Here is an 18307-nt window from a genome sequence, read left to right as displayed (position 1 = left end):
TCCCTTCGGGGAGAAGGGCGGGATATAAATTTAATAAATAAATAAAATACTGGTGTAGATATTTCTGTTAGGTATATAGGGGGAATATAAGGTGGGTATAAGATAGCTTCTGTGTTTCAAAATCCAGGCATATATTCAAGAAACAGGATTTACAACCATCTCAAGTGAATGCACATTAACATCAAGCAACATCTTCCGAATAGTGTCAAGTTACGAAATGTAATTCATTTTTTGATGGTATATGATTTCACACTGCAAAAGCTCATTATGTATTGGTTGTTATGCTGCTCAAATGTTAGCTTTGAGTGACCAGATGAGTGACCTATGCTTCCTCAAGACAGATTCCTTTGAACAGGTAATCAGAATTTCCTAGATGTAAAACTATTTTGATCTATTTGGTATTACATGGATAAAGTCCTGATACTAAATATAGAGTTTTCATTTTCTTCAACATCCATGTACCCAAAATAGCAATGAAATCATAAAATCTTGTTTTCACTTTGGAACTGACTCATATGGATCAGCATCATAAGCTAAAGAAATACCCACCACCACCACTCAACTTATCTCTGTAAATCAAACATCTGCAAACCTGGACTATCCTGATCAAAAACACTCTCTCCTCTTTCCTTACCAAAAGTGTGTCACATCTGTTGTGCATCAGCACATAGTGTCAAAAATCTGCAATGTATAAAGACAGTCCTAATGTAGGGAGTCTCATGTTTAATTAGGAGAAATATATTGACCCACTGTATACAAATGACAAAAACAACTAGTTCTGTAGGACAGCCCTGTTAGTTTATGGTAGCACCTTTTCTAACAAGTTTTATTTTAAAGTGTAAGTTTTTGTGAGCTGCAGCTTACTTTGTCAGATTCATAATATTATAACCTTAGACCTTTTTAATTTGTAAATTTATCAAAAAAAGGTACTATCAAACTCATAATTTTCAAGAACTGAAAGATCATTATTTTTATTACCATATTAATATCTGTTAAAATCTACATGTATAAACATGAATCCCTATGATCAAACAGGGAAGATAGCAAAATTGAATCCTTTCACACAAAATTCCCTCTCTTTACTGTTTTATTTGTTTGAAATGCAGATTCTGATAAATCCATGAAATTCAACTATTCCATCAAATGTTCTTAATGTGAACAGCAAATGTGAACCAAATAGGAGAGAGGAGCACCTGTGGCACCCCACAGTTGGGACTGAGGGCGGGACCTCTCTTCAATCACCACTGACTGAATCAACCCTGAGAAAAGGAAGCACTCCAACACAACACCATGCCACCCACCCCTAATCCTCCAAGTCAATCAAGGATATCTTGTTTGATGGTATCACAAGCTGCTGAGAGGTCAAACATGGCAAGGATGGATGAAACACCCCATCTCCCATACCAAGAATCATCCAAAGTGCAACCAAACATCTGGGCCTGAATCTTGATTGCAAAAGATATAGCTAATCTGCTTCATCAAGGCCTTTTGAAGCTATTGCATAACCACCTTCTCAACCACCTTCCCAAAAAGGAAAGTTTAATTACTGGATGAAAGTTGTCCAGTATACTGGGGTCCAACAATGGCTTCTTGAAAAGGGGATGAACCAAGGCCTCTGTAAGAGGTTAAAAAAAACAATCCCCTCACTCAAAGAATTAACTACCATTACAACCCACTCAGGTCTCACATACACTCAGGTCACTTTAAACTATCCACATTTGCTCAACGACGTCTAAAAGTTTAACCATTGGCATCTGTACCACTTCTAAAATATTATTAATGCCTCAGTCTATTCTGAAGGAGTCTTTAAGACAATAAAAGTTATAACTAGTTTACTCTTTCTACCTGGTGCTTTAGTTCCCTCTAGTGTCCATTTGCTACCTTCAACAAGCCTCAGTTCTTAAGATAAGTTTAGTTCTGCTTCCCATGGTATATTATGTACTCGTTACAGCAAATCTTACAGCAAAGTAAATCTTACAGCAAAAATAGCCAATATTCCAAATCCCTCCATTTAAAACTTTCTGAATCTGAAACGAAAACCTTTTTTTTTTTTTGCTTTTTTCCCAATGGTATATACTCTGTTTAAAATTCCTTAAATTTGAAGAAATAAAACTCACCAGGTGCCAAGTTAAGCTCAACATTTTAAAAGTCTCTAATATATATAAAGTATAAAATAGAACATTTCTGAATGGGATTAGGAAGTGATTTTAGCTGGTTTAGTTTCTTGATATTGAAGCTCAATTGGCTTCTGGCACTCAAATCCATGGGAGATCATTGTTTTTTCTTTCATGAGGAGCTGTTGTTCAGAATGTAATCTCGCTTTCTTGGGATAGATTCTTCACAACAGATGTTGTCTCCACTGTTCATGGATACCTCTTCAAACAGTCCTTATTCACCTAGAAGCTCCCCAATATTCAAATATTCATTTCCACTGGAAACATTCAGCAGCGTGTGTTTTAGTTAAACCTCTGCACAAGAATATAGTTCATTAAACAGTTTGGCTGTTCCATGTCACTATTCTGACTAATATTGACATGGAGCTCAGAGTATTATGCATACTAGATCTATAATTTTTTTGGCTGCAGTTTGCAGGGCACTAGATTCCAACATCAAACAATTGTATTAGACAGTGTTTTTAGGTCTCTCATGTTTGTTCCCATCATAATATTATTGACAAAATGCCTCAAGTCTCTGGATATTCATTGTCAGTGGCTTCTTGTAAATAGTAAACTTAGTAGAAATAAGATGACGTTCTACTCTTTATTCAAAACAGAAATAAAGGTGAGATATACAATAAATTCAGAGTATCTGAATGCTAAAGAATTAGAATCACCAGAACACCAATAACTAGAAAAAAAAATCTATTTCACAATCTTATCTAAACTTTCAGAAAACACCTGAAAAAAGTTTACAATTTTTTTTAATATAGCAATAATCGATATGCATCAGCTAGTCTGTGCAATAAAATATAACATTTGGGACTGATTGTCACTTCTCCAGAATAGAGTGGATGCATTCGAATCTGTTTTGTTCAAATTTTGAGATTCTATAAAGTTCCAACACCAATCTAATACCATGAAGATCCAAGATAATGCAAAAAAGATAAATACCTGTGTTGTTAATGTGAAAGTAGAAAGTAGGGGCATTAGATATGTCTCAGAAACATTAGCACATGGAAAGGAGAGTGATTTGCACCCCAGGAAAGTATCATGCTTCTCCTCGTAACAATCAAGCTTTCCTATAAATCACATCCATTGTAATTCAAACTAATAATTTTAAAAATTGAAACAGTATTTTTCCCTTATGGAAGAAGGTTTTTTTCCCAAATATTATCTTTAAACAGGTCATAGATTTAGACTGAATTACCTCTAGAATACTACAAGCTGAACCAAAGTTCAGGATTGGGTCCCTAAATTAACTTGCAATCTCTATACAGATATTCCTCAGATATTAGTGGCAATTGGGATCAGCATTTTCATTGCTAAGCAATGTTTTCACAAGGCACAAACTCACAAGACTGCACTGCTTAGCAATGGCAGTCCCTGTTACTGTCACTTAGCAAGATTCATGTATTGTTAAGCAAGGACCTTGATGTTGATAGTTCTAATGTTTTTAATGTTAGGAAGTTGCAAGTCCCAGATTCAAACAGTTTACAATTATGCTGGGGAGGAAAGAGAATAGGAGAAGCAGCAAGTAACCAGCAGTCCCCAATGAAATTTCTCTGGAATAGCTATGGCAACAGACTAGAATCAGATTAAAGAAGATCAGTTGAATTCAAATAAATAAATGAGAAAGCTACCCTTGGCTTTTGTGAATAACAGTTATTGGAATAAATTTCTGATATTCTCTAATCTTCATCATAGTCTTCCCTGACACAAACTTGTTTCATCCTTAATTACCTTTAATTTCAGTAGAAACACTTGGAGCTCTCCCATCACCACAGTCTGGTCTGTAATATTCTTTTAACAATTTTGTTTCTGTGAAGTAATCATTTGTATCACATGGCTGTATCTCAAGTAGAATAGACTGCAATCTCTCTGATGTTTCTGTGAGCAAACAGAAAATTTACTTTAAAATATATAATGACTACACAAAATCAAAATATCAGGATTGCCTCACTACGGTGTGAAGTTCTTGTTAGGGTTATGTAATATAACTCTTCCAATTCAATCAATGCAGTTTCCTTAAAGTTCCTGATCTCTTATTCTTTTGCTCTAAACATTGCCACTCTCTCCTTTGATCCTAATGATCAATCAATTTTTTTTACCTTCATCTAGCCATAATTTATTTACACTTCAAATGGAAGTGTTATGCTCCTCCCGACATGTTACACTTCTACTCCTTCAGAAACAGCCAGCTTGATTGATGGAAGAAACTGTAGGAATGTAATATGAAAGACCTGGAAACTACAGGCCATGTAACCTTGCACTCTGTGATCCCACTCTAAATCCATAGGATGATATACTCCAAATTCTTCCCTGGTTTTGTCACCCTTTCTCTCTCTTGGTTTTAATTAAATTTTCTCAAGGCCAAACCCATTTTTCTAGTTAAAAACAGCATGTTATTGTTATTTATATGCACCACCAGCAGATTGCACTTTACATAGGCTTTGTCTGTATGTCTTAATACAGGGCAGACTATTTGGAGCCATAGGTTTATAGATAGCCCTGCGACTAATTTTTGGCAGCCTTCTGCTTAATTTTAAAAACTTCACATAAAAGTTCAGTACAGTTTTTAAGTGAGAACCATTTGTCCCGTTCCCAAACTAACTAAAAATTGGTGTGTCCATATCCATTGCTTACTTTATCAAAGAAAAATCATAGCAACTTTAAGGAAGGAATGGCCTCTCAGTCATGTTAGGGGCAGAAATAATTTAAAAAATAAATGCGTAAGAGAAAAACTGGAAGGAATTTGCCAGTCCTGGTTTCCATTCCTCGTCTTCCGTATATGTTTGGAAATCTGAATATCAACCATATGGGGGCTTATCAACTCTCTATCTTGGCCATGCTTAAATTTGATCAAGGCATTGACAATACCAAGTAAACATTACTGGCCTATAATCAATAGCTGCATGTTCTTGATAAATTATAAACACTCATACCTCAATTTTACACTGACACTGAAAATACAGCATTTTCAGTATCAAATACTACATAGAGAGAGAGAGAGAGAGGAATACTGGAATGCACGGTTCTTGGGGGCTTAGAAAAGGAAACTATTTGATTCAGCAAAGAGACATCTAGTTTGATAAACAAAATACATAAAATGTATTGAGGTTAGTGCATCAAAAAAGTCAGGAATTTTAGGAATTCCTGCATTACCCAAGTCAGTATCCATTGGAATAAGGCCTTCTGGAGATGAACTCTGAACTACTGGAGATACTACAGCAGAAAGTTTATAGGACATCAGAATAAGTTTTCTCACTACTTCTTTCCATTCACTGGTCAGCGTCATATGACTGTAACAAATAAATCAAGAAATTCACTGTGAATCAAGTCACCCTAAAATTAATTAAAAGTTTAAAAATAAAATAAAGTATGAGAAATTAATGCTTATTCAATATAAACTCATCACACAGAAAATTACAGTTTAAAACTACAGAATTATTTTACTGCATGCAAGATTATTTTTATAATTTATTACATGTCATATTTCCTCTCAATGAAGGAGGATATATAAATAAACACATCACTGGAATCCCAAAACACAGAATGATATACTGAAAAGGATACTTCTCAGTATCTATTCAAGGTGTCTTGTTGTCTGAAGTACAATCTAAATTTCTCCTCCTAGTAAAGCATTTCCATCCTTCATCTATATTTCCTTCTGGCACTATTGAAACTAGTGGTTACATCCTGCTGTATGACAGGATTAATCTGATTAGGAGCAATTGTTTTTCACTGAGGAAGCAATACAGAATATTCTTCAAAAGATTCAGGTAGTTCAGTCTGCTTATGCCTTTGATACAAGAACACCATAGAATCCAGGCTGTAGTCCCAATTGGAAAATTGGAAAGCACTCCAAAAGGTAATACAAACTATTTACACAGTGTTGCCATGAAAACCACGTACTCAATGGAACTGAGCTCAAGTCAAGAGCATATCTGAGTCCAAATTAAGAGCACATTTTTATTAGTTTTCCCAAGCAAACTATTACAGGATTCACTGAGAGGCTATACAGGCCCTACAAATTCTAGATCTGCCCACAAGTTTTACCAACGAAGATTACTTATTGTGGCAAAAAGGCAAAATGCATAACATGTGGAAAATAATTACACTGAATGAAAGTGACTTACATTCTAATTAAAATTTAATTTCATGCAGCATTTGTTTTGGTTCCCCTTATTTTTTCAAGGACAATTGCCAGCCCACCGTTTCAAGACCAAGTACTTCTTCAGCTTACTCTACAGCAACAAAGAAATCAATGAAAGTCATTGCAATTCACATCAATATTCAATATTACTCACTTTAATTGACACAAAGCCCCAGTTATACAGTGTACTCGGCCATACATTGGGAATGAAGCAGCTGCATGAAGTAAAGACTTCTCGGCTTGCAATATTTCTCTTTCAAGATTTTCCAACAAGTACTTGACAACTATATGTAAATAAAAAGACAGAAGGGTATAAGTCTTTGTAAATACCATTCCTTACCAAATCCTACCTTTATATTAAATAGACAAGCAAATCACAAAAAAGCAACAAATTGATGACAGAGCCACTTATAGAGATAAAACTAGACCACCATAGGTCTAGTTTTGGGTCAACAATGACAGAACTTCTAATGTACAGCCTTCACTAGAAAAGCTGGGATTCATTCAGAGATGTATCTGCCTTGAAAACAGCCCATGCTGAACAGTATAGCACAATCAAACATCAGCACAGGAAATATTTAATGACATTTTGTATTATGTCATAATCTGTTTTATGATGTTTATGTTGTAAAATGTTTTATAAAATTTGACAGATTTCAATTCCATTGGAGTCATGGATGTCAGATTCAGTCGCACTCTGTAAAATAGCCTATTTGAGGTACCTTGTTTAAAAGCTTTGCCCTATGGTGCACCGATTTGCCCAACTATAGGTTACAGGAATCAGAGTTTTAATAGTATATAGATTGACTGGAAAGTATACAGACAGAAAATAAAAATGGAAAAAAAGGTTAAAGATGCATGTTGTGCAGGCAAAATATCAGTAAAATCAATGAAATTTGCTGTGGCAGGTTTTCAAAGTCAAAATATGTAAAGCGGCACACATATCAGGTTAGTTATGAAGCCCAGAGAATTAGAGAGACAGATTGTTGCAGATATTTTTATGTCTTATAAGTTTCAAAGAAAATTCCCAGGTCAATAAAAATTTCAAAAAAGTAAACACAGAAAATTTTTAAGCACTCATTACATGAATTAATTTCTAAGACTGAAAACACAAAGTTTAGATTAAAACTAGTCTAGTCTTATGGAAAGAAGGACTAGGGGCGACATGATAGCAGTGTTTCGATATCTCAGGGGTTGCCACAAAGAAGAGGGAGTCAAACTATTCTCCAAAGCACATGAGGGTAAAAAAAGAAGCAATGGGTGGAAACTAATCAAGGAGAGAAGCAGTTTAGAACTAAGGAGAAACTTCCTGACAGTTAGAACAATTAATCAGTGGAACAACTTGCCTCCAGAAGTTGTAAATGTTCCAACACTGGAAGTTTTGAAGAAGAAATTAGATAACCATTTGTCTGAAGTGGTGTAGGGTTTCCTGCCTAAGCAGAGGATTGGACTCCAAGGTACCTTCCAACTTTGTTAAATTATTATAAAAAACAGAAAGCTATTACATCTGAACATGATGTAATTTCTCTGGACATAATGGCATCATTTTTCAATACAGAATGGAAATTTTAAACTAGAGAATGTAAAATAATGACCAGATAAAGTGTTCTTCTCTAAAGAGTCAGCAGGTAGATCTTCATTTGGCTGAAACATGCCCAGAAGTTGATAACTTTCTGAACAAATATTCAACAATCCCTTCTGATGTATTAAGAAGTTCAGTAAATAGGAAGCAGTCACGCAGTCATATGGCTTGGAACTTCGGCTGAGCTGCATAGCTACCTGAAACAATGGTTGCAGTTTTTCAGGATCCTGAAATATGCAGGAAAAAAATAAAGTTTTAAATGTTAGCTGATGGGTACAAACTGTAACATGCTCAGTCATCTGAATATCCAAGCAGAAATATTGGCTTATGATTAGCATAGTTAATCAATATCTAATCAGTGCTAGAGGAATTTATATCTGGTAATTTTGAAACTGTCAATATCTAGTCACCATGAGTAAGTTGCGTGATTATATAAATGTCATTAATAAATAATAATAAATAAATATGTAAGCTGTGCCTGTACCTGAAAATAAGGTAAGAAAGGATGAAGTTTCATTAGAAGATCAAATGCCAAGATCTTTACTTCCTCAAAAGTGCTGGCAAAACAGCGCAACAAACTTTCGGCACGAGAACAATCAACCTCTTGGGCTATTTGGAATAACTCTTGGCTTTGGCCTATTAAAAATGGAAATATTTATAGACAGCTGATTTGGAGCATGACTGGAAAAAAACAACAACCAACCATGAACAATACCCTTTCTAATGCATCTTATTACCTGGAATTACTTATCATATTAAAAACCTAAATTTACTATATTATATGTTAGACTATGCTGTGAAAAAGCTTTCTTATGCAGTAAGGAAATGCCACATGGTATCATTATCAATAATAGCAACAGGAAAACAATATCTCATTGTTATACCATCTCTGGTTTCAAAGGACCTAATATGAGAATTACAACAATCTTCAGAGACTTTCCATGTACACTTCACCAGTATTAGTGTTGCTTATTTGACATCCGTAACCACTACTACAATAACATATGGATATGCACATTCAGACTTGCATGTTCAAATGATTTTTTTAATATCAGCTGCTGATACTGAAATCAATATGTATTTATTGCAGAAGGATCTTAGCCTTTATGAAGCCATCTGTTTTCCTCTTCCAGGTAAATGCCTAACTAATAGTTAAGGGAAAGCATAAAACTAGGCTGTCGATGAAGATTCTCAGTCATTCACTAGAATTGTCTAGAAGTTGAGTCATGGCAACTGGACTTTTTTTTTTTTGGTTTGAAATTGTTTGCTGCTTATCCAAGTAGTTTCTTCAGTTTGAGTAAATTGGTTAGGGGAATCCATATATAGCCTCCAGGATGGTTTTCATTTCTCAATTTATTTGAATAGGTTCATTAGATGAATTATTAAGAGTAGTTGCTCCTAAATCCTTTCTCCAAGTAGGACAAAAGTGTGGCCTCCCTGATGAACCTGTGAAGTGGTCTTTATCTTCCTGGGGATGATGCATGAGCAACATCAAAAAGGGGGAAAAGATTGTGTCTGAAGCCTCCACTTAACTGAGAGTGGGGGATTTTCCACTTTGGCATAAATGGATTCCTTCACGCCTCTCTCAAGCCATCTCAAACTATGGATGAGGAAGATAGATGGTTATCTCTCAATCAGGGAAGGCCAGAAATGGCTGTCTCATGTGATTGTACCTCTCTGCAAAATCATAATTGTGATCTGGGCATAAGGCCACCTGGATCATGATCACATGCTGTAATAACTGAACTTGAAAGATAGATCATACATCCATTTTTTTCAGCACCATTGGAGCTTTGAACAGTCACTGAATGAATGAATGTAAGCCAAGGATGAGCCATATATTTTAGTGGGAAATATATCAACTCCTTGATCTGAATCGATCTCAGCATGCACTTTGTTTCTTTAACTGAAGCATGTCAACTCAAAAAGAAAACTATAAAACAAACAATAGCTTCTTGCTCAGATTTGTTTCTGATGAAAGCAGTCATCACTTTTGAGTGGATAAAAGGGCAACTTAAACCATAGCAGCTATGCTATTTACGGAAGAGACCCTCCAGGTGGTAACATTATATCATCCAAATACAGTTCTTACCATATAATATAAATATGTTCATATCCTTTAACCATTTTACTTTTGGGATGAAAAAATATTTTAAAACTGTTAAATTCATTTTAGTATTTCCTGGAAAATCATTTTAATATAATTCTGTTCTTTAAGGTAACCTACCTTCTGAATTAGGAAATATGTCAGCTATTGTTCCCAAAAGAGTCAGTGCAGTAAATCTGCTTGGATGGGATGAGCCAGGAAACAAGGATTCAAAAAGTATACTGCAGATGGAAGAGATGAAATCCTAAAGATAAAAACAGCAACTACATTTTTACTTGCGATAATGATCAAATACTATTTTACTTTGTATAGAGTACATTTTTTTAATTTATGCATATACATAGATTATTGTGGTGAAGCTGTCAAGATAGCTGGAGAGAGGGGCCAAATGAGCTAAGGTTGGAGTTACCGTAGAACTGCAAATGGCATATGCATGACTTCCCCAAAAAATTTAAAAAGTCTTATCTGGATGTTCCCATGAGAAGGCAAGCAGTCTGCTGAGATTCTTGAAACATAGGTGACAAATGATAAAGTTTCAGACTGAGGCTATTTTCGAGTGGATCTGGTTGTTTGCGCCAAATAACACCATACATTTGAAATCTATGCTTGAAAAATTCTTATCCTGGTTCATATCAACTACACATCAACCAAATCATCCCTCCTTATCCTCTGAACCTGTAACACAATAACTAGGTGAATGGCTGCCATTCTGGGGAATACAAATCATGAGTTTTGCATGGTTCTTATCAGCCTTTGTGTGACCAGAATATGGACAAGTCTTCATCAGGCAAAGCAGGCAATATTAGGCACAGTCAAAGCATCCCATCCCGTCAGAGTTTGAGAGGTATGTTCTGCAGCTGCCAAATTATGTAAGTTCTTCAGTGCAGTGCCCTACTCTTTTAGAAATTCCACAAGTCCATCACTTTTTCTTGGAGGAATCATACATCATTTCCTTTATGTTAAGAGTTAGATAATTTTATTTATTTTATTTTATTTTATTTTATTGAATTTCTATACCGCCCTACTCTCAAAGGACTCATGCTTTTTTTCTATCTCATACCTCAATTTTATAAATCACCAAAAATGAACGTTGCTTACCTGAACGTTCCTTCTCGACGCGCTGATGGAGAATCCAAAGTGAGGGTTATTCAACAGTCTAGCAGTCAGCACTGAGTGTATGTGTCTTTAAATTTTCTTCAGACACGCCCCCTTGCACGTCATAGGCTTAGTTTTTGTTCACGAAGAGGCAGTAGAAGAATACGCATAGGTCCAAGTCCAGGCAGCCTGACCGGGCGGGTTGGATTCTCCATCAGCGCGTCGAGAAGGAACGTTCAGGTAAGCAACGTTCATTCTCCAACGCGCTGATTGGAGAATCCAAAGTGAGGGATATGCCCAAGCAAGTTCTAGTCCGGGGGGGTGGCAGGCTGCGTCTGCGTGTCTGAAGCGGTGTATACTGATTGTAGAACTCGCCGTCCGAAGGCAGCATCTGCCGAAGCGTACGAGTCAACCTTGTAATGGCGTATGAAGGTGTTCAACGACGACCATGTAGCTGCTTTGCAGACCTCCTCAACAGAGGCCTGGGTCGCCCAGGCCGCCGAGGTGGCCGCACTCCGTGTAGAGTGAGGAAGAATCTTGCCTGGAACTGGTTTCTTCTGAATCATGTAAGCCATGGAGATACAGGCCTTCAGCCATCTCCCGATGGTGGACGAGGAGACCTTCCGTCCCATTGTAGCTGGCAAAAAAGAGACGAACAGCGCCTCCGACTTACGGAAGTGCTTGGTTCTACGGATGTACCGGCGTAAGGATCTGCGGACATCTAGAGTGTGCCACTGGGTCTCCTGTGGCCGCCTCGGGTTCGGACAGAAGTCCGGAAGAACCAACTCTTGTCCACGGTGGTAAGGAGAGTTAACTTTTGTCAAGAACGACGGATCCAGTCGAAGCACCACCCTGTTGGGGAAGAACACACAGAGATCTTCCCGAACCGAGAGGGCAGCCAGCTCTGAAATGCGACGCGCCGAGGTGATCGCAACCAAGAACACCGTCTTCAAGGTGAGGAGCCGCAGACTGACGGAACCCAACGGCTCGAATGGATGTTGTGTAAGAGTCTGTAGGACTAGAGACAGGTCCCAGGTAGAATAGCGGTGGACCGCCGGAGGTCTCAAGTTCGCTGCGCCTCGTAGGAATCCCTTAATCTTGGCATCATGGGAAAGTGGAGTGCCGTCCTTGACCAACAGAACTGTAGTCAACGCCGCCACCTGTCGGCGAAGTGTGTTTGGGGCCAAACCTTTGTCCAGGCCGTCCTGAAGAAAGTCCACAACCTCGGAGACAGACGCTGAAGTAGGATCCACGTGGTTCCTGGAGCACCAGACACAGAAGGAGGACCACGTGGCGTTGTATATGCGGCACGTGGACGGCCGTCTGGAAGCCTGAATGGTAGGTATGGCTCTCTCAGAGATGTTGTCTCGCCTCAGAAGGATCCGCTCAAGCGCCAGGCGGTCAACTGCAGCCATTGAGGCTCTGGGTGCAGAATGACCCCTTGGCTGAGCGATATCCTGTCGTCTGGGATGCGCCATGGAGGAGCGACCGAGAGGTTCAGGAGGTCCGCGTACCAAGCCCTCCTTGGCCAGTGAGGGGCGACGAGTACTATCTCCGCTTTCTCGCGCAGGATCTTGCGGACAAGTCGCGGTATGAGCGGCGTTGGTGGAAAGGCGTATAGCAGTCCCGGAAGCCAGGGAATGGCGAGAGCGTCGATCCCTTCTGCCTGTGGACACGGGTAGCGAGCGAAGAATCGAGGAAGCTGAGTGTTGTCCCATCGGGCGAACAGGTCGAGTACGGGAGTTCCGAAGCGACGAGACAGGTCGTGGAAGATGTTCGGGTGAAGGCGCCACTCCGACTCGTCTATCAGCGTCCTGCTCAGCCAATCCGCGGTCACATTCGTCGTCCCGGAGATGTGCTGGGCTCGAAGAGAGAGAAGGTGGGACTCCGCCCAAGTCATCAACAGGGACGCCTCGTTCATCAGTGGTCTCGAGCGCGTGCCCCCTTCGCGGTTTACATGTGCCATTGTGGTGACATTGTCCGTCCGGACAAGCACATGTTGACCCTCCACGGTTGTCTGGAAGTGAAGGAGAGCAAGGCGAACCGCGCGTAGTTCCAGCCAGTTGATCTCGTTCTGACTTTCCGTCTGTGACCAGCTGCCCTGGGCAACCCCGGAATCCATGTGGGCACCCCAGCCCGACAGGCTGGCATCTGTTGTCACTGTAAGGCGAGGTGGTTCCAGGAAGGCACAGCCTTTCGACAGGGCTGGCGAAGTCCACCAGCGGAGTGACTTGCGGACCTCTGCAGGAAGCTGCACGCGAGCCTTTGAATTGCTGCGGCGGGAGCGTTGGTACGGGAGCATGAACCACTGGAGTTTGCGACTGTGAAAGCGAGCCCACGGAACGATCGAGATGCAGGATATCATCTTTCCGAGCAGTGAGGACAATAGAAGTAGAGGAATGGCCGGGAGTGAGAGTATTTGAAGAGCCAGCGACCGGATGCTGATGCAACGGTCCGGAGACAGGAAAACCTGTCCTTGAACGGAATCTATGATCGCCCCCAGATGGAGAATGTTGGTAGTGGGCCTCAAATGGCTTTTCTTTAAATTCAGAGAAAACCCATGTTGTTGGAGGTAATGACATGCAGTAGCCAAATCCCGTCTGGCCACAGTCTCTGAAGCTGAAAGGATGAGTACATCGTCCAGATAACACAGTACCCTGATAGGTATCTGTCTGAGGCGAGCTGCTACCGCTGATAAGAGTTTTGTGAATGTCCTGGGGGCGGACGAAAGGCCAAAGGGCATAGCCCTGTATTGGAAATGACGGTTGTTGTATGCAAAACGGAGGAAGCGACGTTGTGACTGTCGAATTGGGACATGCAAGTAGGCCTCTGTAAGATCTATCGATGTCATCCAATCCCCTTCCCGAATGCACCCCAGGATGGATTTCAGGGACTGCATTTTGAATTGATGGTAGAGAATGTACTTGTTCAATTCCTTGAGATCTAGGATACCCCGGCAGCCGCCGGAGTGTTTTGGAACAAGGAAAAAGATGGAATAGAAACCGGTCCCACGGTGTTCTGCGGGAACCGGTTCTATGGCGCGGATGTCTATGAGGTGTTGTATCTCTCTCTCCATCAGTCGCCGTTTGGACGGGCTGGATGACACGGGGCATTGGATGAATCTGTTGTGTGGGCACGAGCGAAGCTCCAACGTTAAGCCCAATTGAATGGTCTGGACGACCCAGGCATCCGACGTCGTTGATTCCCATTGAGTCGCGAAGTGTTGGAGGCGGCCCCCAATGGGAATGTGAATTAGGTAGTCACTTCCCTCTCCGAAAGGCACGGGTCCCCGTGCCTCTGAAGGGGCGCTTGGTTGGTGCCGATCGTCTGCCACGGTCCCGGAACGAGGATCTGTCGTAGGAGCGATCGAAACCGTGAGAGTAATGTCCTGAGAAGGATCCACTGGTCCCTTGATCGGCCCGAAAGGACTGCCTCTGGCCATATGGGACAGCTCTGCGTTCAGTCCGCCTGTATGATGAGGGCATGACCTTACGTTTGTCCTTGTCTTCAACAAGAATCGGTTCCAACGCCTCCCCGAACAGATGGGTCCCTTTATACGGAGCTGATGCAAGTCGCCATTTCGACTTCATGTCCGCCCTCCAGTGTCTCAGCCAAAGCAAGCGCCGGGATGTCACTGACGAGACCAAGGCACGGGACGCGAACTTGGCAGCATTAAGAGAGGCGTCAGCGGAATATTCCGTGGCCGCCACAATTTTGTTGATATCCTGGTGGACCCTCGAGTCCTCCGGGGCCAAGCGTTCCTGGAGTTGGCGCAACCAAATGAGGGTTGCCCTATTGAAGAATGACGCTGAAGTGGCAGCTTTGACTGCCCAGGCCGCAGCATTATGCGTCTTGCGGGCGGTTAGTTCCGCTTTCCGGTCCTCCGTCCGGAGGCCATCGGCAATGTCACGAGACAGGATCGAAGAAGATGAAGTCAAGCCCGCCACTGGGGCATCGACAGCAGGTAACGCCAAAACGTCTTGGAGAGACGGGGCTGAACAATATAGCTTGCGATCAAGACCGGTGGGTGCAGGTAACGAGGATGGCAAGGACCAAGACCGTTGCACTACTTCCGTGAATAGTTGAGGACACGGAATATAGTTAGGCTCAGCTTTAGGCACATTAAACAAGGATTCATGAGGCTGAGGAGTCGTCGAGGAATCCGAGAGACCTTCCGATGTAGCCAGATGGGTGGCTGCCTTCGCCTTGTGCAACAAGGACCGAAACAGAGATGGTCGAAAGAGTCCAGTAAATGTCGGTCTGTCCGGAAGGAGGCCTTCATCATCGGAAAATTCCATTTCCCTTGGGGCCTCCTCGTCCTCCAGAGATGAGGTGTCTGCTTGCGCCGAGTCCAGCTGGGAGGACAGTTGTTCTGCCTGGTCATCGTAATGAAAGACCTGGGAAGACGGAGGAGGGGGTGGAGGCGGAAGTGGCGGGGGATTAGCCTTCAGTTGCGCAGCGCTGTACACCCTAGATTGGTTAGCACTCGCTGCCAATGTCTTAGAAACAGTCTGAGAAATGAGACTCTCAATGTCGCAAGGGAACACGACATGTGAAGGCCCCCCAGGGCGGAGCCCCGCAGCCGTGGGGGTGAAGGTAGCCTCCGGAGGCGTACGTGCAGGAAGCCGTCTACACGATAGATCCACCGGAATTGCCATGCTGTGTGAAAAGGCAGCGGAATGAATTGCCACTTCAGGTGGCGTAGGGTAACTGGTGGTAGGGACGATACCCTGGCCACCAGGAACCATGCTTCCTGACTGTGAAGCAGGCAGTTCCTCCGGGCTGGCGTCTGAATCAGCCGCCTGCGAAGCAGATAACAGTGCTTGTCGTTGCGCTAATTCGAATTGACGTTCCAGCGCTTTGTGTCTTCTTTCGGCGTCTTTGGAGGCAGCTGAGGAGGATTTATGACCCCCCGTTGAGGTAGCCGCAGCGGTCGCTACTGCGTGCTTAGATCGTTTTTTTGATTTTTTCTTCGCAGGCCCCGGGGAGGCTGGAGCCACAGGAGGCTCAGAGCTGTGTTCCGAATCAGATGAGAGTCCGCAGTCTGCCATCTCAATGCTGAGGATACGAGGGGATAAGGTAAGTAAACATCACCAATTTCAATTAATTTCTGATTTCTTTCTTATTTGTTTATTTATTTAATTTTAACTTCTGTTGTTGTAGTTGTTGTTGTTGTATGAAAATACATCTACGCTGCAGAATTCATTGGTCCATTTATTTATTTACATTTTATTTTATTTTATTTTATTTCATTTCATTTATTGTTTCCCTCAAAAGGTTGGTTTACAGGGGTTTTTTGCTAAATAGCTTACCCCCCCCCCCCTTTTTTTTTTTTTTTTTTTATTTAAAAACACAGGTCAAGACATGCCCTGTGTGGAGTCAGGAAACATCAGACAGGTGGGTCCTGTAACAGGCTTCAGTTATATGGCCAAGCAACAGTTAATGTTTTCTTCTTTTTTTTTTTTTTACATTGTAGTAATTCCTATGGACACCTGAGGGCGCTAGAGCGACTCTTTTTACTATAGACGCTGCTTCAGACCCTCAGTCTTTAACAATGCCGGTCTTGCACAGGCAGTCCCTGTGCCGGCAAGCTGTAACTTTAAATTTGCCTCAGCACGCTCACGCAGCGCTGTAGCTGGCAAGGGGTAATTAATTAATTAAGTAAATAAAGCCACAGTCTTGTTACTGGGCAGAAATATGCAATGGAGGGAACTGAGCACGCGCAAGTTCCCCAGTTAGTCAGAAAACGCTGCTGACCACTGCGCATGTGCAGGGCTGCTGCCGGGTGAAAGAAGCATGGTCACGAAAGTGAAACTAACCATGCGGTAATGGCGGCCCCTCTAGCCTTAAAACAACGGCGCAAAACACACAAACAGCCTAGCGCCGATCCAGCCACCCACAGAAATATAGAGAAAACGCGTGGCTACTCAGAAGTAGCCCAAACGTGCTTTTAGTACCTGCATAGGGGGAGTATACCACTGAGAGCAGGGCAGGGACTCCATAGCGGCATGACTAATAGCTTTATAAATATGAGTGTACCTCTGAGAGCAGGGCAGGGACTCAGTAGCCGCCCCTGAGCTTGTCAATTAAATCCCCAGCTAGAAATTGCTCACTAGCAGGTATATCTTTGTAAATTACCCCAGACTTAACTGGTCAGCCAGACTGGCAAACCAGAAGGACTTACTTTGATCAGGAAAAATGCTTAAAGTTTCACCGTTTGTACCAAGTCTAATCCAAATCCAAAAGCGTAATCAAAATCCAGTCCAATAGTCAAAATACCAAAAGAATCCAAAGTGAAGGTTTATAATCAATAGTTTAACACCAGAGACGGATGAAAACAAGTCTGAATAGCTGACTGAGTGAATAAAAACTAAGCCTATGACGTGCAAGGGGGCGTGTCTGAAGAAAATTTAAAGACACATACACTCAGTGCTGACTGCTAGACTGTTGAATAACCCTCACTTTGGATTCTCCAATCAGCGCGTTGGAGAATCAACTGTTTATTTTACTTTCCTCTTCTATGGTAACTGAATTATTTGAAATTTACACAAAAATATTAATTCTTTAATCTAATTCTTTAATCTAATTCTTAGATTAAAGCAATTTACAAAACCTACCTTATACTGTTGCAAACTTGTTAATGGATCCCATATAAGTGACTGATTAATTAGACCTTGTTTAGATTTCAATTGCTCCATTTTATGAATTGTCTGGGAGCTTTCATATATCCGGCAGAACAGCTTTTGGAAAAAAGAGCAAAATAGAATTCACTTAAAAAGATTAAAAAATGGCATTACAAATTACCATATTTTTCGCTCCATAAGACACATTTTTTCCCCCAAAAAGTGGGTGGAAATGTCTGTGCGTCTTATGGAACGAATATTGCATCACAGGCCGGGCCGCAGCGATGGGTTCCTTTTACAGTGCTGAACCCCGCCTCTTCTGTCTTTGTCATTGCCCGCCTCTTCTATCTCTTTTCCGCAGTGCAGGAGTCAATAGGCAGAGCTGGCACATGAGAGGATACCTATCTGTGGTCCTCTCAGGCTCCACCTGATTTTTTTTTTTTCTTGTTTTCTTCCTCTAAACCTAGGTGCATTTTATGGTCAGGTGAGTCTTATGAAGTGAAAAATACAGTAGTTTACGTATTTTAAAAATCCATAAAGACTTTATGAAATTTCATTTGTATTGTATTTCCTTATAGCACTTTGAGA

The 18307-nt window shown here is 41.3% G+C and overlaps 1 protein-coding gene across 1 annotated transcript in view; it reads right to left on the bottom strand.

Annotated features, from left to right (window-relative positions):
* Positions 1–18307, bottom strand: part of THADA (THADA armadillo repeat containing) — a 126682-nt gene that overhangs the window by 90059 nt on the left and 18316 nt on the right. Inside the window, exons 14-20 of the mRNA XM_070948455.1 lie at positions 17714–17836; positions 10122–10245; positions 8379–8530; positions 7908–8121; positions 6467–6596; positions 5322–5458; positions 3900–4046 (exon numbers count right to left, since the gene is read on the bottom strand). Of these exons, the coding sequence (XP_070804556.1) occupies positions 3900–4046; positions 5322–5458; positions 6467–6596; positions 7908–8121; positions 8379–8530; positions 10122–10245; positions 17714–17836 (1027 nt within the window). The remainder of the gene's footprint in view (positions 1–3899; positions 4047–5321; positions 5459–6466; positions 6597–7907; positions 8122–8378; positions 8531–10121; positions 10246–17713; positions 17837–18307) is intronic.

Source organism: Pituophis catenifer, unplaced genomic scaffold (genome assembly GCF_029215685.1).
Source record: "Pituophis catenifer annectens isolate HBS135680 unplaced genomic scaffold, rPitCat1.0.hap2 SCAF_1, whole genome shotgun sequence".
In the NCBI taxonomy this organism is placed as follows: domain Eukaryota; kingdom Metazoa; phylum Chordata; class Lepidosauria; order Squamata; family Colubridae; genus Pituophis; species Pituophis catenifer.
This window is presented reverse-complemented; position numbering and strand designations above follow the sequence as displayed.